Genomic DNA, 27,778 nt, shown 5'->3' with positions numbered 1-27,778 from the left:
ATAATGACTTCGTGTATTCCTTCCATCTTCTTTTGATGCTTCCTGTGTCATTTAATATTTTCCCCATAGAATCATTCACTATCGCAACTCAAGGCTTGAATTTTTTCTTCAGTTCTTTCAGCTTGAGAAACACCGAGCATGTTCTTCCCTTTTGGTTTTCCATTTCCAGCTCTTTGCTCCATCCATGTCATTAAGGTCGACTCTACTTTGAGGAGGCAGCTCTTCCCCAGTCATCTTTTGAGTGCCTTCCAACCAGGGGGGCTCATCTTCCAGCACTATATCAGACAGTGTTCTGCTGCTATTCATAAGGTTTTCACTGGCTAATGCTTTTCAGAAGTAGACTGCCAGGTCCTTCTTCCTAGTCTGTCTTAGTCTGGAAGCTCAGCTGAAACCTGTCCTCCATGGGTGACCCTGCTGGTATCTGAATACCGGTGGCGTAGCTTCCAGCATCACAGCAGCACGCAAGCCCCCACCGTACGACAAACTGACAGACACGTGTTTAAGATAGGCATATTGACATCTCCATTTGACAGGTGATAAACCTGAGGCGGAGAGGTTAAGCGGCTTGTTCAAGATGACACAGCTAATAAATGGCAGAATGTAGGTTTGCATCCAGGCAGCCTGACTCCAGAATCCATCCATGCCCTTAACAGCTGTACTGTATTGCCTGCCATGATCACCTTTACATTTTGAGAACAATCACCCTGGCTCGAATGTGAAAAATACTTGGGAGGACAATTAGAAAGGATGTGGAGAGACCAGTTAAGAGGCCACCGCAGTATTCTAAGAAAGAGGTGATTTTTACTTGGAGTAATAGCAGGGGAGGTGCAGAGAAGTAGATAGTTTTTTATTATACAAGAATATATCCTAGGTGAATAAATGAAAAATGAATGAATCTGAAACACATGTATAAATACGGCAACATGCTGTCTCACTGTACAATTCAACAACTGCTGAATTGTCTATGGAATAAAAACTGTGAGGTAAATATAAACCTATTTCGATTTATTAATGTTACTGCCAAACAAGGTTTTTATCTTAAATACATGGTAGAAAAGATGGTAATCTACAAAATAATAGGTTGCGTATGTTCATTCTGCAAACTTCTCTGTGCACTTGATGCTATAAAGCTTTTCTAATTCTCATTAGGCCTTTAAATACTCTTTAACACAAGAATAAATTACAGTACACAGCAGTTATTGCTGTTGATACAGGAGTAGAGCAAAGGAAGAATACTCTAAATATAAATATTAGTGAATTAAAAGGAAGTGATTACTCACTGTAAAACTGAGGCTCATATCCTTCCTGAGCAATAAAGGCAAATGGGCAGAGAATACATTCTTTGGTCTAATTTGAAAGATCCATATTTTTGTTTCAGACATCCTACAACCATATCTCACATTAATGCATTTTGTGGTTAAAACATTTTTATTCCAGAAGCTAAAAGATATTTAACATTTGTTTTTAATATTCTTACCTTTTCTTTTTCTTTAATCAGTTCTAATCCTTTCTATAATTTTTATTATCATTGATAGACACAGAAAAAAAAAAGACACAGTACCTGGTTATTCAATTGTTAGAAATTAACTTTATTTTTGAAAGTGTTTGGAACACATACAAATTCACTTTGGTTCTAGAATAAGCAAACTATATGGATTAAGAATTTTTCCAGTTAGGGGTAAATGGGGAACTGATAGTTGGGGAATATAAAGCGGAGTAAAAAAAAAAAAGAATTTTTTTTTTTTTCTGAAGTGAATGGTGGAATCGTTCTCCTTTCCCGTACACCTTCCTGAACAATTCAGGTGAAACTGAGCAAGGCTGGTGTCTTCGGGGTTGGAAGCTTTGATGGTCTGGAGCAAGGTCTTAGAACCTGAGTCTTGAGGAGGGCTTCTGCACAGGAGGGTGGCCTGGAATGGTAAGTCAGAGCCTAAGCTGAATGAGGACAGCCTTCACATGAGAGGATGGTGAATTCAGTTCAGGGTATCAGAATATGAGTGGGATGAGAAGGGTGATTATGTGTTTGAGTGGGGAGAGTGGCAGCTGTAACCCATTTCAGTATGTCGGAGCCCAAGTGGATTGAGGGCATCCATGCAGGAGGACAGACAGGCTCAAGGTATTGGAGCTCAGGTGGAGTGAGGGGGGAGAATCCTTGTAGATGGGAGGAGAGGGGGCGAAGCACAATGACGTTGGCCTGACGCAGTGTCAGAGTAGTGGGACAGCAGTGACAGTCTAATAGGTGGTGTGCAGTCTGAATACAGTGAGGAAGGTACCTGAGTGGGGGATAGCAGCAATAGCAATAGGAGATTGGTACTTACTGGGGATTGTTCAAATGAGTAAATATATTAAGGATAATAAGTTTTTTTTCACTGTTGGATTAAGAAGTTAAAAATATTGAAAGAGTGTTGTTGGTGTTAGATTGAACTCATGATTTTCAATATATATGGATAGATATAGAAATAAAGATGTAAAAGTGTGCACGTGTATACTCTAGCTCTGTCCGTTGAGAGGGTTTGCCAGCTGTGCCCTTACTCCCCTCGAATTATTTTTATAAGTGCCACTATGCCAATTTTTTTTTTTTTTACAGCAAGGCGCAGTTGGCAAACAAACGTAGATGACACGTGTTATTTGTGTAAAAATAACGATATTTGAGGATGAGGAAAAGTAAATGACATTAATCATCCAGGAAATGTAAATCAACACCACAATGAGGTACCACTTCACACTCACTGTAGTTGTTAGCTGCTGTTCAGTAGGCCCCTGACTCATGGCATCAGAATGAAAACACTACCCAGTCCTGTATCGTCCCCATGATTTGTTGCAGATTGGATTGCTGTGCTCCACAGGTGTTTTTTTTTTTTTTTTTTTTTAACTGTACTTTAGGTGAAGTTTACAGAGCAAAATTAGTTTCTCATTCAAAACTTTATGCACAAAGTGTTTTGTTACATTGGTTTCAGTCCCCCCGCAATGTGTCAGCACTCTCTCCCGTTCCACCCTGGGTTCCTGGTTTCTATTCGTCCCGTTTTCCTGTCTCTTCCTGCCTTCTCATTTGCTTTTGGGCAGGTGTTGCCCATTTGGTCTCATATACTTGATTGATCTGTGGAGCATGTTCTTCACTTGTGTTATTGTTTATTTGATAGGCCTGTCTAATCTTTGGCTGAAAGGTGAACTTCAGGAATGGCTTCCGTTCTGATTTAGCAGGGCGTCCAGCAGCCATAGTCTTGGAAGGGGGGGTTCCTCCAGTCTCTGTCAGACCAGTAAGTCTGGTCTTTTTTTTTTTGCCAATTTAACAATTTTTGTCTGTATAATTCAGTGACATTGATTCCATTCTTTTTCTTGTGTAACCATTATGACTATCCTTTTCCAAATTATTCTACCACAAATACTCTTCTTATAATTCATAAAATGTGTTATTTAACTCCTCTGAACTGTGTAGTTTTTTAAAAAATAATTTTTATTGTGCTTTAAGTGAAAGTTTACAAGTCAAGTCAGTCTGTCACATATAAGCTTATATATACCTTACTCCATACTCCCACTTACTCTCCCTCTAATGAGTCAGCCCTCTCCCTCCTTCCAGTCTCTTCTTTCATGACGGTTTTGCCAGTTTCTAACCCTCTCTACCCTCCCATCTCCCCTCCAGACGAGATGCCAACACAGTCTCACGTGTCTACCTGATACAAGTAGCTCACTCTTCCTCGGTATCTCTCTCCGACCCATTGTCCAGTCTCTTCCATGTCTGATGAGTTGTCTTTGGGAATGGTTCCTGTCCTGGGCCAACAGAAGGCTTGGGGACCATGACCGCTGGGATTCTTCTAGTCTCAGTCTGACCATTAAGTCTGGTCTTTTTATGAGAATTTGGGGTCTGCATCCCACTGTTCTCCTGCTCCCTCAGGGGTTCTCTGTTGTGCTCCCTGTCAGGGCAGTCATCTGTTGTGGCCGGGCACCATCTAGTTCTTCTGGTCTCAGGATGATGTAAGTCTCTGGTTCCTGTGGCCCTTTCTGTCTCTTGGGCTCAAAGTTATCGTATGAAGTCTGGTCTTTTTTGTGAATTTGAATTTTTTTCTACGTTTTTCACCTCCTCTGTCTGGAACCCTCTATTGTGATCCCAATCAGAGCAGTGGGTGGTGGTAGCCGGGCACCATCTATTTCTTCTGGGCTCAGGCTGGTAGAGTGTGTGGTTTATGTGGTCTGTTAGTCGTTTGGACTAATAATTTCCCTGTGTCTTTGGTTTTTCCTTCTCCTTTGCTCTGGACAGGATGAGACCAATAGATGGATCTTAGATGGCCGCTCACAAGCTTTTAAGACCCCAGCCGCTACTCACCAAAGTAGGATGCAGAATATTTTCTTGAGGAACTATGCTATGCCAATTCACCTAGATGTCCCCTGTGACCATGGTCCCCAGTCTTCAGGCCCACTAACTTGGTCCCTCAGAGTGTTTGGGTGTGTCTAGGAAGCTTCTATGACTGTTGTCCCCTTGTGCTCTATTATATATATGAGTATATATGCTGTACATATAAATACGTGTGTAACATTACCCACAGCCTAACCTATATGTATGTACATGGGTATACTCCTGTACACCCTCCTTCCCGTATTCAGCGTATGTGTCTGCCTATATACCTGCTCATATGGTTTTTATATACCTGCTTGCAAGTTATTTGTTTTTACAATTGTTGTAGGTTTGTATATGTTATAGTATTTACTGTGGTTGCTTCTTTTTTTTCTTGTGTAAGTATCTTCTTTTGCCTTGGTCAAGTTGTGCTGACTTCCCCTGTATTATGTGTTATCTTCCCCTTCACCAAAGTTAACACTTGTCTACTGTCTAGTTACTGATTTCCCCTTCCCACCACTCCCCTCCCTCAGATCCGTAGAGTTTTCATTGGCTGATTTTGGAAGTAGATTGCCAGGCCTTTCTTGCTAGTCTGTCTTAGTCTGATAGCTCCTCTGAACCTCTTCAGCATCACAGCAACATGTAAATCTCCACTGACAGACAAGTGGTGGCTGTGCCTGAGGTGCACTGGCTAGGAGTCCAACCTGGGCCTCCTGAGTGGAAGGCAAGAATTCTACCACTGAACCATCATTGCCACCATCACAACCTCTAGAATGACTATTATCAGAAAAATGGAAAGCAAGAGGTGTTGACGAGGATGTGGAGAAATTGGAACCCTGATCCATTCTTGGTGGGACTGTAAAATGGTGTAGCTGCTGTGGCGGTTCCTTGAAAAGGTAAATATAGAATTACTGTATGATCCAGCAATTTCACTCCTAGGCATATACCCAAAAGAAGTGAAAGCTGGGACACAAACAGATTCTTGAACACCAGTGTTCATTGCAACATTGTTCACAATAGCTGAAAGGTGGCAACAACCTAAATATGTATCAACGAATGAGTGGATAAAGAAAATGTGGTATATCCACCCAGTGAAATATTATTCAGCTGTAAAGAGAAGTGACGTCCTGATGCGTGCCACGACATGAATGGACCTTGAGAACATTATGCTGAGTGAAATAAGTCAGAAACAAAAGTACAAATACTGTATCATCCCACTTATATGAAATATCAGAACAGGCACATGCTTAGTGAAAAAAATTTATTAGTGGTTACCAGGGGCAGGTGGGAGGGAGAAATGAAGGGGTACAGAGTTTTTTGTTAAGAGAGATGAAAAAATTTGGAAATGGATTATGGTGGTAGTTGTACAGCATCGTGAATGTAAGTAATGTACAGAATTATACCTGTAAAAATGGTTGAAATTGTAAATGTTTTTGGTATACACATTTAACCACAATGAAAATTTATTATAATAAAAAATGGGAGGTGTGAGAAGTGGAAATAGCAAGTATACAAACAAGTCTTTGGAAGAATTTGCCAAGAAAGGAAGCAGAGAAATGGGGCTAGATAGGGGCATGGGAAAGGGAGTTGCTTGTATGTTTATGAATGAGAAAGACCTAGAGGAAAGGGAAAATGATAATGCATGAGAGGGTACAGTTTCAGAAGTAATGAACTTCAGTAAGAAAGAAGGCATTGGATCCAGTGCATAAAAGAAGAGGTTGATCTTAGATAGGAGCAGGGGCCAGTGTAACAGAAAGGAAGGCAGAGTATAGGTTGATAGTTTAATGATGGGAAGATGAGGTTACTATCTACAGATTGCTTCTGTGTACTTACCTTCAAGTGTCTGTACTTTCTTACTTATGATCTGTGGGCTCCACGTTGTGTCTCTCAGGGCCTTTTCATTCTAAGAGCTCTTAATTTAAGGAAGCAGCTCTTTAAATCTCTTCAACGAGTTTGACCATAATAAAGTTTCCAGACTCTTTCACATCTTCCAGTTAGTAATAAAAGCAAATAATGGTTAAGGTAGCATTGTGAAAAAATTCATAATCCTAATCACTTCCTCCAGTGTACGATATGATTAATCTTATAAATCACCAAATAAATGCAGTGTAAGAAGTGTGTGACCAATTAGATGTTGAAACTTTCCTTCTTTTTGTTATAGATGTTCCTCTGCAACAGGTAATCTCAACATTTCCGTATGCAGAGCAAACTTCATAATTTTTAGGTCAGCAGTCAAATAGGCCCCAAAGTACTATGTGTGCTAATTTTGTTGTTGTTGACCAAAAATCTCAGGCAGCCATTTGTTGGCTACTGGTGTTATGGTGGTGGTGTGCCATCGAGTTGATTCTGACTCATAGCTTTCCTATAGGTCAGAGTACAGCTGCTTCAAAGTGTTTTTTCAAGGCTGTAATCTTTACGGAAGCTGATTGCTACATCTTTCCATCTTTCATCTGTGGAGTGGCTGGTGGGTTCCAACCACTGACTGACCTTTAGGTTGTCAGCCAAGCACTTTAACCACTCTGCTGCCAGGTCTCCTATATATAGATATAATAAACCTGTTGCTGTGGAGCCGATTCTGATTTATAGTGACCCTATAGGACAAAGTAGAACTTGCCCCATAGGGTTTCCAAGGAGCGGCTAGTGGGTTCGAACTGCTGAACTTTTGGTTAGCAGCCGAGCTGTTAACCACTGCGCCACCAGGGCTCCGTGTATAGGTACAGATACAGCTAAATTACCTCAGCATTTAAAAACCATAATTATATACTTAAAATAGTATGAGGTCACTCCTTGGAATTATTCCCATGAATACACAAACCATCAAGCATGCCTGCAGATTAGATTAGAGCCAGGAAGTCCATTTGCTCTCTAAATAATGAATATAGTGTAAGAGCATTTACTTAACTAAGTGTACTGATTTGAAGCAGCAAAACAGGAAAAACTAAGACATCTGGGTCCTCAGCTGTCTTACTTAGCTCTCCAACCTTGAGCAAATAGTTTAATCTCTAGGTGATAGTTTCCTCATCTGTAAAATAAGAGAGGCTGATCTTTCAAGTTCTTTGAAGCTATGCAGGTCTATGATTCGACTTCACGCTTACGTCGTACTATGCACTGAGTAGACAGAGTCTCAAACAGGAGAAGGGAGAATAATAAAACTGAAAAACGAGCCCAATGGGGAAGAAAGCCAAGAAATCAAAGAGAGTACCCAAAAGGATGTTTAGCACTGTTCTGAAGTGTTTTCAGGTTAAAAATATGTATGCATATGCATAAAGACTGGCTCTGCTCTTGCCTTTCCCTTTCTCTGGTCTCAGGACAAGAGGTAGAGTATCGCTCATGGGGATGATACTGTGCTGCTAATTGGTGTGAGGGCAGAGGATCAGTGGTAGGAAGTGGTTCAGGATGATGGCAAGGATGACTCTGAAAACAGATGGCCGGAATCTAAGCAAGGGCAAAAACAGTATAACATAAAGAAAACTAGATTTAAGGTAGCTATGCCCAAACCGTAGTCTCTGAACGATCATGGGCTCAAGTTTGAGATCTTGGGAACCAGAGCAGTGCTGAGCAATAGAGAAGGCTAATGTGAAAGAGAAGTGAAAGTGAGTAGGATCCAAAAATTACAAGGAATGTGAAATGAGAGGGTCAGATGGATCATCAGTATGGATGCTTTGGTATTGTTAGCAATTGTGGAATTAAGGAGGATGTTAGATAATACGGAACCCTGGTGGGCAGCTAGCCACAAGGTCAGCAGTTCGAACCTACCAGCTCCTTAGAAACCCAGTGGGGCATCCCACTCTGTCCTGTAGGCTCCCTATGAGTTGGAATCGACAACAGGTAATCTCAGCATTTCCATATGCAGAGCAAATTTCTTAATTTTTAGGTCAGCAATGGGTTTTGGTTTGGTTAGATAATACACAAGTATACACCTTGCTTCATGCAACAAATAGGTTCTGATGTGTATAAATTCACTTTGGATCAATCACATATCTATTTTAATTGCATTTTAACAAGTGCTGTTTTAAGGAATTCACTTTTTTTTTTTTAAATAGTAAACAGTAAGGGGGCATTTATGATTCAGTGGTAGAATTATTGCCTTCCATACCGGAGGCCCAGGGTGTGATTCTCTTATGTGCAGCTACCACCCATCTCTTAGTGGAGACTTGAGCATTGCTGTCACATTGAACAGGTTTCAGTGGAACTTGCAGACTGAGACGGACTAGGAGGAAAGGCCTGACAATCTACTTCTGAAAATCAGCCAGTGAAAACCCTCTGGATCACAATGGTATAGTCTGCAACCGATCATAGGGGTGGTGCAGGACCCGGCAGCGTTTTGTTCTGCTGTGCGTAGGGTTGCCAGGTGTCGATTGTGCCTCCACAGCAGCTAAAATATATAGTGAGCAATCATGCTGTAACTTACTTTGTTTGTAATATTGTAATTAAAAAAGAAAACCCAAACCCGTTGCTGTCGAGTGAATTCCGACTCATAGCCACCCCGTAGGACAGAGTAGAACTGCCCCATAGGGTTTCCAGAGAGCACCGGGTGGAATCGAACTGCCGGCCATTTGGTTAGCAGCTGTAGCTCTTAACCACTACGCCACCAGGGTTTCCAATATTGTAATACAGTATTCATATGTTGAGTTTGCTTAGAGGCATAAAATCTGTGTGTTGATTGATCCAGGATCAGATATATAAATCTGACCACTAAAAATTGTTGACTATTGCCACCGTATTTACTATCCTAAAGGTACTGTCTGTCCTGTTGCCTTTGAGTCGATTCTGACTCATAGTGACCCTGTAAGACAGAGTAGAACTGCCTCATAGGGCTTCAAAGGAGCAGCGCTGGTGGATTCGAACTGGCCACCTTTTTAATTTGCAGCTGAACACTTAACCACTGCGCCACCTGGGCTCCATAGAGGTACTAGCCAAAATCATTAAACAAGAGGAAGAAATTAGCACTCATTCCTTATTGTGATTATTTGATTAGTAACACTTTCCTACTAAGGATATTTTTATTCACACTGTATCTCTAGTCCCAAGCTCAACATTCATTCATGCATTGTTGAATTAAGTGAGTAATAATAGCTGCCAGAACTGTGTTGAATGCTTTATTTTCAAATCATTTAATCATCTCGCTTTAGGGTCCTGTAATTACCTAAGCTTTCCAGATGTGGACTGTGAGGCTCAGAGACTGATAGCTAGTAAATGACACTGGACTAGGTAGGAGCTACAAAGGGGAATTACAAGTAGATCCTGCACTGAGGATTTATAGTCTACTTTTTTTTTAAGAGCAGAATGGAAACCCTGGTGGCATGGTGGTTAAGTGCTACAGCTGCTAACTAACCAAAAGGTTGGCAGTTTGAATCCTCCAGGCGCTCCTTGGAAACTCTATGGGGCAGTTCTACTCTGTCCTGTAGGGTCGCCATGAGTTGGAATCGACTCAACGGCAGTGGGTTTGGTTTTGGGTTTAAGAGCAGAATAGGAGCCCTGGTGGCACAATGGTTAAGTGCTCGGCTCCTAACTAAAGGTTGATTGTTCAAACCCACGAGTCACTTCACTGGAGAAAGACGTGGCAGTCTGCTTCCATAAAGATTACAGCCTTGGAAACCCTATGGAGCAGTTCCGTAGGGTCACTATGAGTTGAAATCAACTCGATGGAAATGGGTTTGCACTTTTTTGTTTGTTTTTAAGAGCAGAATAAATGCTTTTAAGTCAACATAGAAAACATTAATGTACTATTGGTAAATAGTTACTGCAGTGTTGGTGTTTGGTCTGATGTACCATTTGCTCTTTTCATGCACTGATATACCACTTTTTTGTTCGTGTAATAGTTATTTTGAACTTTTAAAAATCTAATCATTTGCATCTAGGGATGTACCTATATAGTTATATAGCACTCTCCATTAGAATTTTAGATTGAACAAAGCTTACCATTCTGTAACTTGATAATTTTCAAGAGGAAGAAGAAAATGATAATTGGTAAGGGTTAGCTCTATAGAAAGAATAATTCTTAATTTAATTCAGAGACTTTCCAAATAAGTGGAATATGAGCATGACAGTACTGAAATTGATGTGGTGATTGTGTGGAAGCTCCATCTCTACACGATGAAGCTAAAGGAGATAAAGACCAAGCCAAAAATGCTTTTTAAAAAATAGAAGCTACAACTTTCAATCACTAAGAAAGATTTTAGTTCCTGTAAAGAGTAGAAAAGGCTGTTCAAAACGATTTCCTCAAAATTTACACAAGGGATATATTACTTGAAGAATAAGGCAACTGAGGAACATGCGTGGTGCTAGTGGGTAGCTACCTCCGCACTGCTCTCTTGAGGCAGAAAGTTTATCAGCAGCTGGAAAACTTTGCATAAGAATATTCCCAACAAAAATAACAGATTGGCTCTTTCAATTTAAGATTGCATTTTAAGAAAAGGTCAAATGAGATTATTTCATTTTTAGGTTTTCATGATTAAATGGTCATCATTGTATGTACCACTTAGTTTATGTTAAAATAATCATGTATGTTTCATATTTTGTAAGTTTATATTTTTCATTTTTTAATATCTTAATATATTTTTGTATTTTAAGTGTTTTAGTTTCACTGGTTTTTGTAAAAAAAGATTTACTGAATTCTGAACACTTAAAATATTAACACTAGTATCTTACTGTTAACTGAAGTAAATGCCACAGTTAGTTAAATACTGATATTGAAACTAATATTTTACTATTAAATAAAATAAATATTGAAGTAAATAATTTTGCAGTAGAAATGTAAGAAAAGCAGCTGACATGTAATTGAACACCTGTTGTGTGCTAAGAAATTTAGAACCTGTATCTGCTCAATGTTTTTTCTCTGTGTGTATTTATTGGCCTATAATGAACTCTGGGATAATAAGTAGCATTTTCTCCAACTCAGTCTGTAATTCTTTGAATAATTTGTAACACCTGTAGATTAGTCTTAAGAGAATCTGTTTTGTAAGCATAGAGCCCTAATTTAAAAATTAAGACAATAATTTTGTAACCTCTGTTTCTATATGAACCCTCTAACTATGAGTTGAAATCCATTGATGGCCAGCTAACAACAACAGTTGTCCAGTAATTTGTCTTAGGAGCTGTGAAACACTAATTTCAGAGGACGACTTGTATGTTTATTTCTATAGGATTTAAAAGGTCTGTGTAATAAAGCTGTGCCATGTGCATTGCAGTGATTTCTAATCTCATATGTCGTTGCATTTCTAAATGTTTGCAATTGGGATTATATAATTAAATCACCTGGAATATATATACCAGGAAACAAATGTACCTGTATACATGTTAAAAAAACACTAAACCAAACTCGTTGCCGTAGAGTCGATTGTGACTCAGAGCAACCCTGTAGGAAAAAGTAGAGCTGCCCCATAGGGTTTTCAAGGAGAGGCTGGTAGATTTGAACTGCTGACCTTTTGGTTAGCAGCCAAGCTTTTAGCCATTGCGCCCCAGGGCATGTTAGGAGCTAAGTAATTTGACTGAAGGCTTGGGATCTAAGGGGATGTACTAGTGTGCAACAATTTTTTTTCCAATTTTTCTTCTGTTACAATGGGATTCTTTTATATATGTTTGGTACAGCATTGAAGTAGCTATGAAGATAACATTGAATTTTACTGATCTGACTAGTAAGTTTAAGACTTGGTTTGGTGATGGAGCCATATTATAGTAGGCATCCTCTGTTTCTTTGTGCTCAATTTGTTATTCACCTGCTTCACTCATGTTGATAGTATTACCTTGGGCAGGAAATACGAGATGCGTTTTTTTATTATGTAACACTGTTGTGCTTTGTGCTCAAATCCTTTTATTACAAGACCAAGAATACCCTGAAAAATCTGCTAATATTATCTGAAATGGCTCTATCAATTTCCCTATTTTGTGTAGGTAACATTTCCAATGTAAATACCTCTTTTCTTATTGTTAGTCTTTCCAGATTACCTGGCATGAACATATACATATGAAAAATAGAAGAACATCAGACTTTAGTTCCCACACTCCAATCCCTTTTTGGGATATTCGAAGATCCTTTTATTTTTTGATGAATTGTTTGATAATGAGTGATATTTACGAAAGGTTCGCCTTAAACAAGTGAAATTACATATGTAACATTTTTAAAACTCTGTTTAAGTGAAGTTCATGAGTGAGGTGACACAGGGCATTAAGTTAAACATTTTTGGTTGTGTTTCTGGATATAATTTATAAGTACAGCCTGTAAGCCTTAAGTATGTTGTTGCAAGTAGAGTAGGTATAGTTTCACTTAGCACTTATTTTAATAATTTGCTACTTAAATATTCCTGTCTGTCAGTTTGTCGTACTGTGGGGTCTTCCGTGATGCTGGAAGCTATGCCACCGGTATTCAGATACCAGCAGGGTCAACCATGGAGGACAGGTTTCAGCTGAGCTTCCAGACTAAGACAGACTAGGAAGAAGGACCCAGCAGTCTATTTCTGAAAAGAATTAGCCAGTGAAAACCTTATGAATAGCAGTGGAACATTGTTTCATTACAGTGCCAGAAGATGAGCCCCCCAGGTTTGAAAGCACTGAAAGATGACTAGGGAAGAGCTACCTCCTCAAAGTGGAGTCGACCTTAATAACGTGGCTGGAGTAAAACTTTCGGGACCTTCATTTGCTGATGTGGCACGACTCAAAATGAGAAGAAACAGCTGCAAACATCCATTAATGATCAGAACCTTCCAGGTTCCATGTATGAAGTATGAATATAGGAAAATTGGAAATTGTAAAAAATAAAATGGAATGCATAAAGATCGATATCCCAGGCATTAGTGAGCTCAGATGGACTGGTATTGGCCATTTTGAATTGGACAATCTCATAATCTGCTATGCCGGGAATGACAGCGTGAAGAGGAATGGTGCTGCATTCATTGACAAAAAGAACATTTCAAGATCTATCCTGAAGTACAACGCCGTCAGTGATAGGATAATATCCATACGCCTGCAAGGAAGACCAGTTAATATGACTATTACTCAAAGTTATGCACCAACCACTAAGGCCAAAGGTGAAGAAACTGAAGATTTTTATCAGCTGCTGCAGTCTGAAATTGATCAAACATGCAATCAGGATGCATTGATAATTACTGGTGATTGGAATGTGAAAGTTGGAAACAAAGAAGGACCAGTAGTTGGAAAATATGGCCTTGGTGATAGAAACAATGCCAGAGATTAAATGATAGAATTTTGCCAGACCAACAACTTTTTCATTGGAAATACCGTTTTTCACCAACATAAACAGCTACTATACACATGGACCTTGCCAGATGGAACACACAGGAATCAAATTGACTATATCTGTGGAAAGAGACCACGGAAAAGCTCAGTATCACCAGTCAGAACAAAGCCAGGGACCGACTGTGGAACAGACCATCAGTAGCTCATCTGCAAGTTCAAGCTGAAACTGAAGAAAATCAGAGCAAGTCCATAAGAGCCAAAATACGACCTTGAGTATATCCCACCTGAATTTATTGAGTCCGTTCCAAGAATAGATTTGATGCATTGAACATTAATGACCGAAGACCAGACGAGTGGTGGAAGGACATCATAAATGAAGAAAGCAAGAGGTCATTGAAAAGACGGGAAAGAAAGAAAAGACCAAGATGGATGCCAGAGGAGACTCTGAAACTTGCCCTCGAACATCGAGCAGCTAACGCAAGAGAAAGAAATGATGAAGTAAAAGAACTGAATGGAAGATCTCAAAGGGCCTCTCGAGAAGACAAAGTAAAGTATTATAATGACATGTGTAAAGAGCTGGAGATGGAAAAGCAAAAGGGAAGAACACGCTTGGCGTTTCTCAAGCTAAAAGAACTGAAGAAAAAATTCAGGCCTCAAGCTGAAATAGTGAAAGATTCTATGGGGAAAATATTAAACGACGCAGGAAGCATCAAAAGAAGATAGAAGGAATACACAGAGTCATTATGCAAAGAGTTAGTCGACGTTCAGCCATTTCAAGAGGTAGTATATGATCGGGAACCGATGGTATTGAAGGAAGAAGTCCAAGCTGCACTGAAGCATTGGCGAAAAACAAGGCTCCAGGAATTGACGGAATATCAATTGAGATGTTTCAACAAACGGATGCAGCGCTGGATGTGCTCACTCGTCTATGCCAAGAAATATGGAAGCCAGCTTCCTGGTCAACTGACTGGAAGAGATCCATATTTAAGCCTATTCCCAAGAAAGATGATCCAGCTGAATGCGGAAATTATCAAACAATGTCATTAAAATCACATACAACCAAAATTTTACTGAAGATCATTCAAAAGCAGCTGCAGCAGTGTATCAATGGGGAACTGCCAGAAATTCAGGCTGGTTTCAGAAGAGGATGTGGAACCAGGGACATCATTGCTGACATCAGGTGGATCCTGGCTGAAAGCAGAGAATACCAGAAGGATGTTTACCTGTGTTTTATTGACTATGCAAAGGCATTCTACTGTGTGGATCATAACAAATTATGGATAACATTGTGAAGAATGGGAATTCCAGAACACTTAGTTGTGCTCATGAGGAACCTTTACATAGATCAAGAGGCAGTTATTGGGACAGAACAAGGGGATACTGATTGGTTTAAAGTCAGGAAAGGTGTGCATCAGGGTTGTATCTCATTTCATCATACCTATTCTGTCTGTATGCTGAGCAAATAATATGGGAAGCTGGACTATATGAAGAAGAATGGGGCATCAGGATTGGAGGAACTCATTAACAACCTGCATTAGGCAGATGACACAACCTTGCTTGCTGAAAGTGAAAAGGACTTGAAGCACTTACTAATGAAGATCAAAGACCACAGCCTTCGGTATGGATTTAACCTCAACATAAAGAAAACAAAAATCCTAACAACTGGACCAATGAGCAACATCATGATAAACGGAGAAAAGGTTGAAGTTGTCAAGGATTTCATTTTACTTGGATCCACAATCAACAGCCATGGAAGCAGCAGTCAAGAAATCAAAAGACACATTGCATTGGGTACGTCTGCTGCAAAGGATGTCTTTAAAGTGTTGAAAAGCAAAGATGTCACCTTGAAGACTAAGATATACCTGACTCAAACCATGGTTTTTTCAATTGCATCATATGCATATGAAAGCTGGACAATGAATAAGGAAGGCCGAAGAAGAGTTGACAGCTTTGAATTGTGGTGTTGGCGAAGAATATTGAATATACCATGGACTGCCAAAAGAACGAACAAATCTGTCTTGGAAGAAGTGCAACCAGAATGCTCCTTAGAAGGATGGTGAGACTGCGTCTTACATACTTTGGACATGTTGTCAGGAGGGATCAGTTCCTGGAGAAGGACTTGGCAAAGTGCAGGGTCAGCGGAAAAGAAGAAGACCCTCCATGATGTGGATTGACACAGTGGCTGCAACAATGGACTCAAACATAACAACAATTATGAGGATGGCGCAGGACTGGGCAGTGTTTCGTTCCTTTGTGCGTAGGGTTGCTATGAGTTGGAACCGACTTGATGGCATCTAACAAGAACAACGCTTAACTATTCCAGGAACAACTGAAATTTAGATAGGTCAGGAAGTGAGAAGAATAAAAGAAAATAGGCAGTAGTGTACGTAACTTAAAACTACTAACTTTAGGACTCTGTTTGGTGTGCTCATTGGACTTTGTTTATCTGTTGCTCATTGTCTACATTTCAAAAAAGTACAGAGAAATAAAAATAAGCCATTAACATATTGAAGAATGGGGGTTGACAGCAAATCAAAATGTGAGTCTCTTGTATTAATTAATATTTGTCTTACATAGCTCTCACATGTATCCCTTTCAGAGATGAACAAATGAATAATGGGTTAGGACGAACTCAACGCCAAGCAAAAACCCTTACTTTCTCTTACATTTACATATAGCATGCTCTAGTTTTGAAATCATGTCATCTTGTATGGTCTTTCTGACAGCTTTTGTAATTGTTATTCCTCTGTTAAACAAGAATGTGATGCTTGAGGATAAACCAAAAAACCTTTGGTGTTCAATCTATTCTGACTTGTGCCTGTCCTAGAGGACAAAGTAGAGCTGCCCCATAGGATTCCCAAGGCTGTAAGTCTTTACAGAAGCAGACAGCCACATCTTTCTCCCGTGGAGCGGCCAATGGGTTTGAACTACTGACCTTTTGTTAGCAGCTGAGCACTTAACCACTGCGCCATAGGGCACCTTTTGGGGATAAAACTGAACCCTAATTACTTGTTCAAAGATATATATGGCCTTAGTGGGAAATCTGGACCTTAAATTCAGATTGTCTATTTTTATTCTGAGGTTCTCTCCTTAACTTTTTGAACAATCCTCAAGTTAATAATTTGATTAGTTTCAACTCTTTTCAACATTAATAGCTTGATGATTTTATTGGAGAATATTAAAAATGTTTTTTTTTTTTTTTCTTTAGGACCTTGCTAATGAGCGGTAGCTGTCTTAAGGGCAGGGCCTACATCTAATACTTCTGTAAAGCTAGTATCTAGCATAGTGCTTTGCACTTCTAGACATATAATTACTTGTTTGTTGTTGACAGTACAGCTTTTTCCCTCTCCTTATTTGGCTTTAAACTTCAATCTGCCTGCCTTTCCGCCAAAAGGAGAACCCAGTATATACAACCACAGATCATACCTGCTCCTGTTCTTTTTCTTTCCTTACTCCATTTTTAACTTCTGATTCTTTTTGTTTTCTTTTACCGTGCTTAGCTTTCTGGAATATCCTATAATTTCTGCAGACTTTTTTGTTTTTCTTCCCACAAGCCTCTCTCCCCTTTTAAAACTTGCAGCATAGTTATATTTAAGAAAAATAGAACAACAACAAAATGAACAAAACAAAACAAAAAATGTGCAGTGATACTCCTTATTGCTTCATAAAACAAATAAATCTTGAAACTTCATGCTGGGATAAATATTTTTTTCATTTTAAATGAAATTTGTTTTATGAGAGATGTGGGCGGGAAATAATTAAAAAGGCATTTTGGAATGCAAGCTCTGGAAAATCTTTGAGAGTTGAAAGGGGATTTCGCTTAGTCTTCCTCATGTGTTTTAATTGCTCGTTCATTGATTGACACCTTTCCTCCTCCTAGCTCCTGTCATCTGTTGACTTTTTGGTTATTACGCTTTATTTATTGGTGACTGGCACTGGGATCACAGTCTTCTCCTTAATTCTTGCTATCATTTTGACTGACCCCAGCATCATGAGGGTGACCTGTCCAGTCCCTTGAAGCACGGTTTATGTTTTAAAAAGATCATTATGATTATTGTGTGGAAGATGAAATTTGGGGACAAAAGGAAGAAAGCACGCTACTTTGCCCTCATGATCTCAAGATGACTACAGAAGTTCTAGATGTTTTATCTAGATCCAACCATATCCAAGACAGAAAGGGGACCATTTCTTCCTTGGTTCTCTTTTGAAGTTGAAGGGGGAAACTTTTTCAGAGCAAGGAATGCAGGAAGTTTCTTAGCAAACTTCTTGTGTTTTATTGGTTATAATTTTGTCTCATTTCCATGCCTAGACCGATCACTGGTAAGAGAAATGGGATGACCATGATTGACTTAGACCAGTCAGGGCTACCCCCTGGGGTTGGTGGACTGAGGCTAGTCTCATCTGAAGATTTTGGCTATGCAGAGGAGAGGGAATACCTAAACACAATTAGGATTCTCTTAAAAGTCATCTTGGACAGCATTATCATGTTGCATGGTGAAAGGGGACTTTGTTTAGGATGATTCCACAGCTGAGCCCTGGTGGTACAATGGTTAAGAGCTTGGCTGCTAACCAAAAGATGGACAGCTCGAATCCTCCAGCCACTCCTTGGAAACCCTATGGGGCAGTTCTACTCTGTCCTGTAGGGTCGTTATGTAAGTTGAAATCTAATCAAAGGCAATGGATTCCGATTTTTTTTTTTTTTTTTTTTGAGTGACCCACAGATAACTCTAATTTGCTATTAGTGAGACTTGGTATCTCACTAAAAGCAAGTTTGACCCAAGTTTGGTTTATAATGTCCTTAATTAATAGAGCCATGTCTTTTAAAATGCAGTCATTTAGCAGGTCATAATAGATTTCACACAGTGAATAAAAAAAACTTTAAAAAAATTGATGGGGAGGCAGAGAAAGAGACACTTCAGACCTCTAACATCCTTCTCTATCTTAATCTCAACTAATGGCCTTGCTTGCAATTTTACTGGAAAAAAAAAATAGTGTGTTGCTATCATGCTGAACAGGTTTCGCCAGAGCTTCCAGACTGAGACAGACTAGGAAGAAAGGCCTGGCAATCTACTTTTGAAATGTCAGCCAATGAAAATGCTATGGATCGCAAGAGTCATATTTGCAGCCAGTCATGGGGGATTGTATAGGACCTGGCAGTGTTTTGTTTCCCTCTGTGTCAAGGCTGACACTTCGATAGCTAACAGCAACAGGTTAATAGGCACAGATTTTAAACTCTGTGTTTCCATTTCACTCAGGGTTAAAGCCAGGGTCCTTATGGTGGAAGATAGAACATATAAAATTTGCATTCCTGCAAATAGTGTGGCTATGTGTTTTTAAACCTTCAGCAGCAAGGGGAAGGGTTGATGGAAAATTGGATTTAAATCCAGGGTTCAAGTTTGGGAAAGCGAGAGAGGGCAAGGACAGTGAAGACATTGAGGTTATATGTAAGGAGTGATTGTAATGATGGCTTATGTAATCCAAATTGTGGAAAGATGAAAATAAAGACAGGAGAGGGGTGAGGGATAGTAATAATAAGCCAGGATCAACCAACTGAGGTCACTCTGGGATAGAAAAAAAAAAAAACTGGATTTGGGGTATTGGAAGGAGTGAGTTGACAGGGCTAGTTGTCTGAGAGTGAAATTCTTGAAATTTATTTGTAGGGGAGGAATTGCAGTCATTGTTAATGGCAGTGGAGTTGACCATGGCAGTGAGTTGCTGAGGCAGGGTGGAAAGAGAAAGTCGTGGGAAAAGAGATTAAAGAATTGAGGGTAGGGTTTATTGGAAGAATCATCTGGATAGATTTTAATTAAAAGTTAAAAAAAAAAAAAATCAGGTGAGTTAAACTTTACCCAAATATACAGGTTTGTATTATCTTTTAAAAACAAATAAAACCATGAGAAAGCATATCCAGATAATGAAGTTGATTTTTTAAAAAACTTGTAAATATTCCTCAAGTTACTTTCAGGGGTAGATGTTGTTGATAGAACTGTAAATTGGTTCCTTAGCTCTATGAGACTTAAAAAAAAAAAAGTTTCTGCAGTCCCATACGAATTAAAGAGGGGAAAAAAAAGTCAGTTGTGTTAGATTTTTAAAAATGTCTTTGGTAAAAGTTTGGTATTTGGAAGTGCTGGAGAAATTTTGGCAGAAAATCACAGTCATAGAGTAAACCCAAACTAGGACAACAAAGTCATTATTCTGCTTTTCAGTGAAGGAAGTCCTTTTATAAATGGTTGTGACCCTTGGTGTTTTACCAAAAGTAGCTTATTGAGACCTCATTTGAATGCAAGGCTAAGTGTCAAGGTAATTAGAAAAACAAGGACTGAATATTAAGTAGTGACTTCTAAAAAAAAAATTGCAACACTTTTCGATACATATAATACTAATTTTCAATTAAATCACATAAAAGCTATTATATAAAGTAAGGAGATTAAGTAAATGTACCTGTTAACCCACTTATTACTATAGAGCAGAACCTTGTTGTTGTTAGGTGCTGTTGAGTCGGTTCTGACTGATAGCGACCCTATGTACCATAGAATGAAACACTGCCCGGTCCCGCACCATCCTTACAATCGTTGTTATGCTTGAGCCCATTGTTCAGCCCCTGTGTCAGTCCATCTCGTTGAGAGTCTTCCTCTTTTCTGCTGACCCTTCTCCAGGGACTGATCCCTCCTGACAACAGGTCCAAAGTATGCAAGAGGCAGTCTCACCGTCTTTGCTTCTAAAGGAGCATTCTGGTTGTACTTCTTCCAAGACAGATTTGTTTGTTCTTTTGGCAGCCTATGGTATATTCAGTATTCTTCACCAACATCACAATTAAAAAAAAAAGAGTCACAATTCAAAGGCATCAATTATTCTTCTGTCTTCCATATTCATTATCCAGCTTTCACATGCATATGATATGATTGAAAATACCATGGCTTGGGTCAGGTGCACCTTAGTCTTCAAGGTGACATCTTTGCTTTTCAGCACTTTAGAGAGATCGTTTGCAGCAGATTTGCCCAATGCAGTGCGTCTTTTGGTTTCTTGACTGCTGCTTCCATGGCTGTTGATTATGGATCCAAGTAAAATGAAGTCCTTGACAACTTCAATCTTTTCTCCATTTATCATGATGTTGCTCATTGGTCCAGTTGTGAGGATTTTTGTTTTCTTTAATATTGAGATGTAATCCATACTGGAGGCTGTGATCTTTAATCTTTGTTAGTAAGTGCTTCAAGTCCTCTTCACTTTCAGCAAGCAAGGTTGTGTCATCTGCATATCACGGGTTATTAATGAGTCTTCTACCAATCCTGATGCCCCGTTCTTCTTCATATATAGCGATACATACTTCATTTGATCAAGATCCATCTATTGGGTCCTTGATCAAAGTTTTCAGTAATGGTAGCCAAGCACCATCCATTTCTTCTGGTTTCATGGTGAAGGAGCCAGTAGTTCATGGAAAGGTGCATCATTTTTAACAGCAGTTATTCACAACTTGATTTGAATAGTAATCATTGAAGATAAAACTGGCAGTGATTTGAAGAGGTAATCTAACCATCCCGTTTTGGTTGGTAGCCAGCTATGGGTGAATCACTTGAACATTCTGGGCATTAATTCCATATTTATAGAATGAGGGGCTGGGACCATTATTTACTGTCATGGATTGAATTGTGTCCCCCAAAATTTGTGTCAGCTTGGTTAGGCCAAATTGTGTGGTTGTCCTCCATTTTGTGATTGTAATTTTACGTTAAAGAGGATTAGGGTGGGATTGTAACACCCTTACTAAGGTCACATCCCTGATGCAATGTAATGGAAGTTTCCATGGGGTGTGGCCTGCACCACCTTTTATTTTACAAGAGATAAAAGGGAAGCAAGAAGAGAGTTGGGGACCTCATACCACCAAGAAAGCAGTGCCAGGAGCAGAGTGCATCCTTTGGACCTGGGGTTCCTGGGCAGAGAAGCTCCTGGTCTGGGGGAAGATTGATGAGAAGGCCTACAGAGAGAGAAAGCCTTCTCCTGGAACTCTGAATTTGGACTTTTAGCCTACTTTACTGTGAGAAAATAAACTACTCTTTGTTAAAGCCAACCACTTGTATTTTCCATTATAGTAGCCCTAGATAACTAAGACATTTACTAATAAATGTTAATCACTAAACTTTTTTACCAAGTAATGATGTGTTGTAATAGAAAGAATATGAGATTTGGAGTCAAAACTTCGGGTGAATATTTCAATTTCAGAAACTTGGTTTCCTTGTTTGTAAAATGCTTTATCAGCATAGTTTTATAGGTGACATCTGGTAATATATGTGAAAACACTTTGTAAACTCCAGAGTGCTACTATACAAATACAGTGTTTATTCAGTGAGCAGAAAAGTACCTTGTGTGTGCTAGGCCATTTAATGGTGTGCATTTTTGTTATCTCTAAGATCTTTCTGGTTTTAACATTAAGTTTTGAACCCCATAAATATGCATTGTGAACAAATGAAGCTATTCTAATGATTGGAAACTTGTATCTAAAAATAAAAAATAAACTTGTGCTTTGTTATATAATGACTCTGGATTCATAGTGATGAAACCAACTTTATGATGAAGTTCTTTAGCTTCTTCAAAAATGGGTCTGTTTATGTTGGATTCTGCTTAGAGAAAAAGGTGACTTAAATGCTGTTTACTGAGTATTTTTAATCTTTCAAGTGTGAATCTTGCTTGGATTCCTTACTACCTACTTTTATCATTTATATGAATTTTACTAAATTTTTCTGTTCACTTTTAAAATTTAAATCATTCAGCTTTCAACATTTGTGATAGTTATACAGCTTCTCTTAGTGTATTGTAGTTAATATGTATAGTTGAAAACCCAGATACGTTATTCAGTGGATTAAATAAAATTTACCTTAAAAATAAAAAAATGCTTCTTTTGCATTTTAAATATTAAAACATTAAATTTGCATTTGACATCAATTCTTATTTACAATTTTTGAACTTGCTATTTGAGATAAAAAGAAAATTTTATAACAAGTCTATCTAATATAGTGGAGCCCTGGTGGCATAGTGGTTAAGGGCTCGGCTGCTAACTATCAAGGTTGGCAGTTAGAATTCACCAGCCACTCCTTGGAAACCCTATGGGGCAGTTCTACTCTGTCCTAGAGGGTCGCTATGAGTTGAAGTCAACTCGACAGCAAAGAGTTTAATATGATAGTATTTTCAGTTTTCTATTTCAAGACTTCTGTTTTTTAGAAGTACTGTTTTTTTCAAACACTTTTTCACAGTGGTTACAGAGCAAAATAATTTGTTTCACATGTGGTCAAACTTGTATACTTTGCTACCTTTTGAAGCTGATTGCTGTTTTGTAGTTGGCTTTTATTTAGTCTGCCTGTTACACAGAAGATTGTTATGAGTCGGAGATTCGATGGCAATTAACAACAACGGTTTACTTAAAAAAATATAGCAAATTCTCAGTCATAATATAAAATTTAACCCAATTATTAGACTTCTCTTATGCTTTCTACTGAAAAATTGTCTTTTCTTGTGAGCATTAACAAGAGCGTAATACCAAGAACTGTATCCAAAGGGATTCTGTAGCTTGTAGCTTAACCTTCAGTAACTGAAAAATAAAATTTGACCATATTTCCTCAGTATTCTGATTAGTTGAGCTTTTACTGAGCTTTCATAAATTTGTCACGATGACTTGCTCTAAAAATACCTTTTGGAGAGGGAATACATATAGTTCAAGTTTTTGTCCAGTTGAATTACAGCATGAGTGCAACCCTTTAGATGATTTAATTTTCTTTGGAAATCCTGGAAGAACTCAAAACAGATCTAGCGGAACATATAAGTTTGGAGCAATATAGTCTTTGGAAGGTTGTTAGTTAAGTAGAATACTAGGGTTGTGTATACCAGAGAAGAAGAAATAACAAAGAACAGCAAGACTATAGCAGTACGGTAGGAAGGACTTGATCTAGATCAGACGAAGGATAATGTGTAATTTAAAGCAGGGGTCTTCAAAGCAGGGCATACAAGATGATCCACTGAGATAAATAGGAAAGAATTTAGAACTTTTATTTATATATATTATCTAAAAATACAGGAAAGATGATGCTTTACTAGTATTTAAAATATCACTTGACAGTGGTGTCTTGTTTTAGACTTTCAGTCTTTCAGAAGGTCAAATACAACTTCAGAAGATTCTTGATGGAAGAGTGTGGATTCCATAATTCAGAGGGTGCAAGGGCCAGGTCTTCACTTGGATCTTTGCTTTCATCGTCTTGCTCTGTATTTTATATATATATTTTTTTGCCAGTTCAACTTTTTACAGGTGTACAAATTATTGATGATGACCTACCCTTAATTTAATGCAATTTTTCCATCACAATTAACTCCCTTCCCCCCTCCCGTCACCCTTGGTAACCACCAATAAACTGGTCTCTACATTAGCCTTTTCTTGTCTTTTTATATAAGTGAGGTCATACAACATTTGTCCTTTTGTGATTGGCTTGTATTTCGTTCAACATAATGTCTTTAAGCTGTACACATATTGTAGCATGTGTCAAGACCTCATTTCTTCTACTGGCTGAGTAGTATTCCATTGTATCTAACACATTTTGTTTATTCATTGATCTGTTCGTGGACATTTAGGTTGTTTCCACCTCTTTTTTGGCTGTCGTGAATAGTGCTGCAGTGAACACTGATGTACAAGTCTCTTTTTGAGTCTCTGCTTTCACGTCTTTTGAGTATGTGTCTAGAAGTGGAATTGCTGGGTGGTGTGGTAATTCTGGAAACCCAGGTAGCATAGTGTTTGAGAGCTACGGCTGCTAACCAAAAGGTCAGTGGTTCGAATCCACCAGGCGTTCTTTGGAAACTATATAGGGCAGTTCTACTCTGTCCTATAGGGTCGCTATGAGTCAGAATTGACTTGACAGCAACCGGTTTGGTTTTGGTTTTTTATGGTAATTCTATTTTTAGTTTTTTTGAGGAACCGCTATACTTTTTCACAACAGCCGTACCATTTTGGATTCTTGCCAGCAATGGATAAGAGTTCCAATTTCCCCAAGTCTTTGCCAACATTTGTTATTTTCTGTTTTTTTTTTTTTTAAATCTTAGCCATGCTAGTGGGAGTGAAATGGTATCTCATTGTGGTTTCGGTTTGCATCTCTCTGATTGCAAATGATGCTGATCATCTTTTCATGTGTTTGGTGGTCATTTGAATGTCCTCTTTGGTGAAATGTCTATTCAGGTCTGTCTTAGTTATCTAATGCTGCAGTTACAGAAATACCACAGGTGGATGGCTTTAACAAACAGAAATTAATTTTCTTAGTCTAGGAGGCTGGAAGTCCGAATTCAGGGTGCCAACTCCAGGGAAGGCTTTCTCTCTCTGTGGGCTCTGGTAGGAGGTCCTTGTTATCAATCTTCCCCTGGTTTAGGAGCTTCTCACCACAGGGACCTCGGGCCCAAAGGACGCGCTCCCTCTCCTTGTTCTTCACTCTTGGTGGTAGGAGGTCCCTCTGTCTCTCTGCTCCAGTCTGTCTTTTATGTCTCAAAAGAGGTTGACTCAAGATACAGCTTAATCCTGTAGATTGAGTCCTACTTCATTAACATAACTGACTCTATTTCTGCCTCATTAACATCACAGAGGTTAGTATTTACAATAGGATAATCACATTAGATCACCAAGTGGTGGAAACCATACAATACTGGAAATCATGTTCTAGCCAAGTTGACACCCATTTTGGGGGGACACAGTTCAATCCATGACAAAGCCCTTTGCCCATTTTATGATTGGGTTGTCTTTTTGTTGTTAAATTCTCAAAGTTTTATATGTATTTTGGTTATTAGGTTCTTCTCAGATATTTCGTTTCTGAAGATATTCTCCCAGTTGGCAGCTTGTCTTTTTATTTTTTTGGTAAAGTCTTTGAATGAACAAAATTTTTTAGTTTTTATTAGGTCCCATTTATTTATTTTGTCGTTTGTTGTTTGTGCTTTTATTTCATTAGATAATCCATTATTGGAAAGCTAGGCTTTACAGTGTTGTTCCTGCTTGTTCTTCTAAGAATTTTATGGTGTTTGCACATTTAGGTCCTTATGGTTTTTGTTCGGTCATTTAGGCCCCTAATCCATTTTGAATTTGTTTTTGTGTATGGTGGAAGGCACGGCTCCTGTTTGATTTTTTTCTGCATGTGGAAATTCAGTTTTCCCAGCACCGTTTATTGAAATTCAGTTTTCCCAGCACAAGTTATTAAAGAGATTCTTCTTTCCCCATTGAATGGACCCTTGTCAAAAATCAGTTGACGATGGATGTGTGAGTTTATTTCTGAACTCTCAATTCTATTCCATTGGTCTGTGTGTCAGTGGTTATACCAGTACCAGGCTGTTTTGATTACTGTACCTATATAAAAATAGTATGTTTTAAAATCAGGAAATGAGTCCTCCTACTTTGTTCTTCCCTTTCAACATTGTTTTAGCTATTCAGGGCCTCTTGCCCTTCCATATAAAGTTGACAATTGGTTTTTTTTTTTAACTTCTGTAAAGAAGGCTGTTGGAATTTTGATTGGGATTACGTTGAATCTACCATATTTTTGCGCAAATAATCTGTGCCTTCACATTTGTTTGCCAGCTGTGCCCTCTCACGAAGCACCCTCACAAGTGCCACCATGCCAATCCTCTTCCACATTTTGCTGTAAAAAATGTTAGCATTGCGCACTTCTAAAAATGCCTAGTGGGGGGAGGGTATTGCTGGCCAAGAAACGCAGAAGGGGTGCATATTATGTGTGTGGAATTTAGACATAGATCACTTTAGGTAATATTGATATCTTAACAATATTAAGTCTTCCAAGCCATGAACATGGAACGTCCTTCTGTTTATTTAAGTCTTCTTTAATCATTTTAGCAGTGTTTTGTAGTTTTCATTGTATAAGGCATTCATGTCCCTGGTTAGATTTATTCCTAGGTATTCTATTCTCTTAGACGCTATTATAAAAATGGAGTTGTCTCCCTAATTTCCCTTTCAGATTGCTATGTGTTACATTTTATGTCCACCTCATTAAGTGGACTTATAAATGGTAACTATTTCTGATGTCTGTTTTGAATAAGCTAACCCTTACAAAATAGAGAAGTGGTGTAAAAAGTTTCCTATGATGAATTCGTTGATTAAATATAATACTTTAGTGTGACCAAAACTGATGCTTCTCATCTTAATGTATTTGAGCTCTTGGTTCGGAACATTTAAAAAAAAAAGAAAAAACTCCAAAAACCAATAGCTATAAAATCTTATGGACAAGAGTTGCCTCTGCTCCCACAGAATTATCAAGAAAACTATTTGAAATATGAATTCAGGTGTTACTGTCAATAACGAAGCATGCCCTGAGTGCATTTTGTGCCTTATATTAGGTAGTAATAAAATGAAACCATCAAATATATCCTAGAGAAATAAGAGCCTTTACACAAACAGATATATGCACGCCCATGTTCATTGCAGCACTGTTTGCAATAGCAAAAAGATGGAAGCAACCAAGGTGCCCATTAGCGGATGAAGGGATAAATATAGTATATTCACACAGTGGAATACTATGCATCGATAAAGAACAGTGATGAATCTGTGAAACATTTCATAACATGGAGGAATCTGGAAGACATTATGCTGAGTGAAATTAGTTAGTTGCAAAAGGACAAATATTGTGTAAGACCACTATTATAAGAACTCAAGAAATAGTTTAAACAGAGAAGAAAATATTCTTTGATGATTACGAGAAGGGGGAGGGAGGAAGGGTGGGAGAAGGGTATTCACTAATTAGATAGTAGAAGCACTACTTTAGGTGACGGGAAAGATAACACACAATACAGGTGAGGTCAGCACAACTGGACTAAACCAAAAGCAAAGAAGTTTCCTGAATAAACTGAATGCTTTGAAGGCCAGAGTAGCGGGGCAGGTGTTTGGGGACCATAGTTTCAGGGGACATCTAAATCAATTGACATAATAAAATCTATTAAGAAAACATTCTGCATCCCACCTTGGAGAGAGGCGTCCAAGGTCTTAAACGCTAGCAAGCGGCCATCTAAGATGCATCAATTGGTCTCAACCCACCTGGATCAAAGAAGAATGAAGAATACCGAGGACACGAGGTAATTATGAGCCCAAGAGACAGAAAAGGCCACAAAAACCAGAGACTACAACAGCCTGAGATCAGAAGAGCTAGATGGTGCCTGGCTACAACCGATGACTACCCTGACAGGGAGCAGAACAGAGAACCCCTGAGGGAGCAGGAGAGCAGTGGGATGCAGACCCCAAAT

The 27,778-nt window shown here is 38.7% G+C and overlaps 1 protein-coding gene across 4 annotated transcripts in view; it reads left to right on the top strand.

Moving 5' to 3' along the window:
* Positions 1 to 27,778, top strand: part of FNBP1L (formin binding protein 1 like) — a 112,265-nt gene that overhangs the window by 23,712 nt on the left and 60,775 nt on the right. Inside the window, exon 1 of one of the 4 annotated variants that reach the window (XM_010598098.3) lies at positions 1,793 to 1,915. The exons of the other annotated variants lie outside the window; for them this stretch is intronic. Coding sequence (XP_010596400.2) covers positions 1,913 to 1,915 — 3 coding nt within the window. The 5' untranslated portion in view covers positions 1,793 to 1,912. Of the gene's footprint in view, positions 1 to 1,792; positions 1,916 to 27,778 lie in introns of those variants that run through there. 4 annotated transcript variants of the gene reach the window in all.

This window comes from Loxodonta africana, chromosome 3 (assembly GCF_030014295.1).
Source record: "Loxodonta africana isolate mLoxAfr1 chromosome 3, mLoxAfr1.hap2, whole genome shotgun sequence".
Taxonomy (NCBI): Eukaryota; Metazoa; Chordata; class Mammalia; order Proboscidea; family Elephantidae; genus Loxodonta; species Loxodonta africana.
Note: the sequence above shows the minus strand (reverse complement) of the source record. Positions and strands in the feature narration are given on the sequence as shown.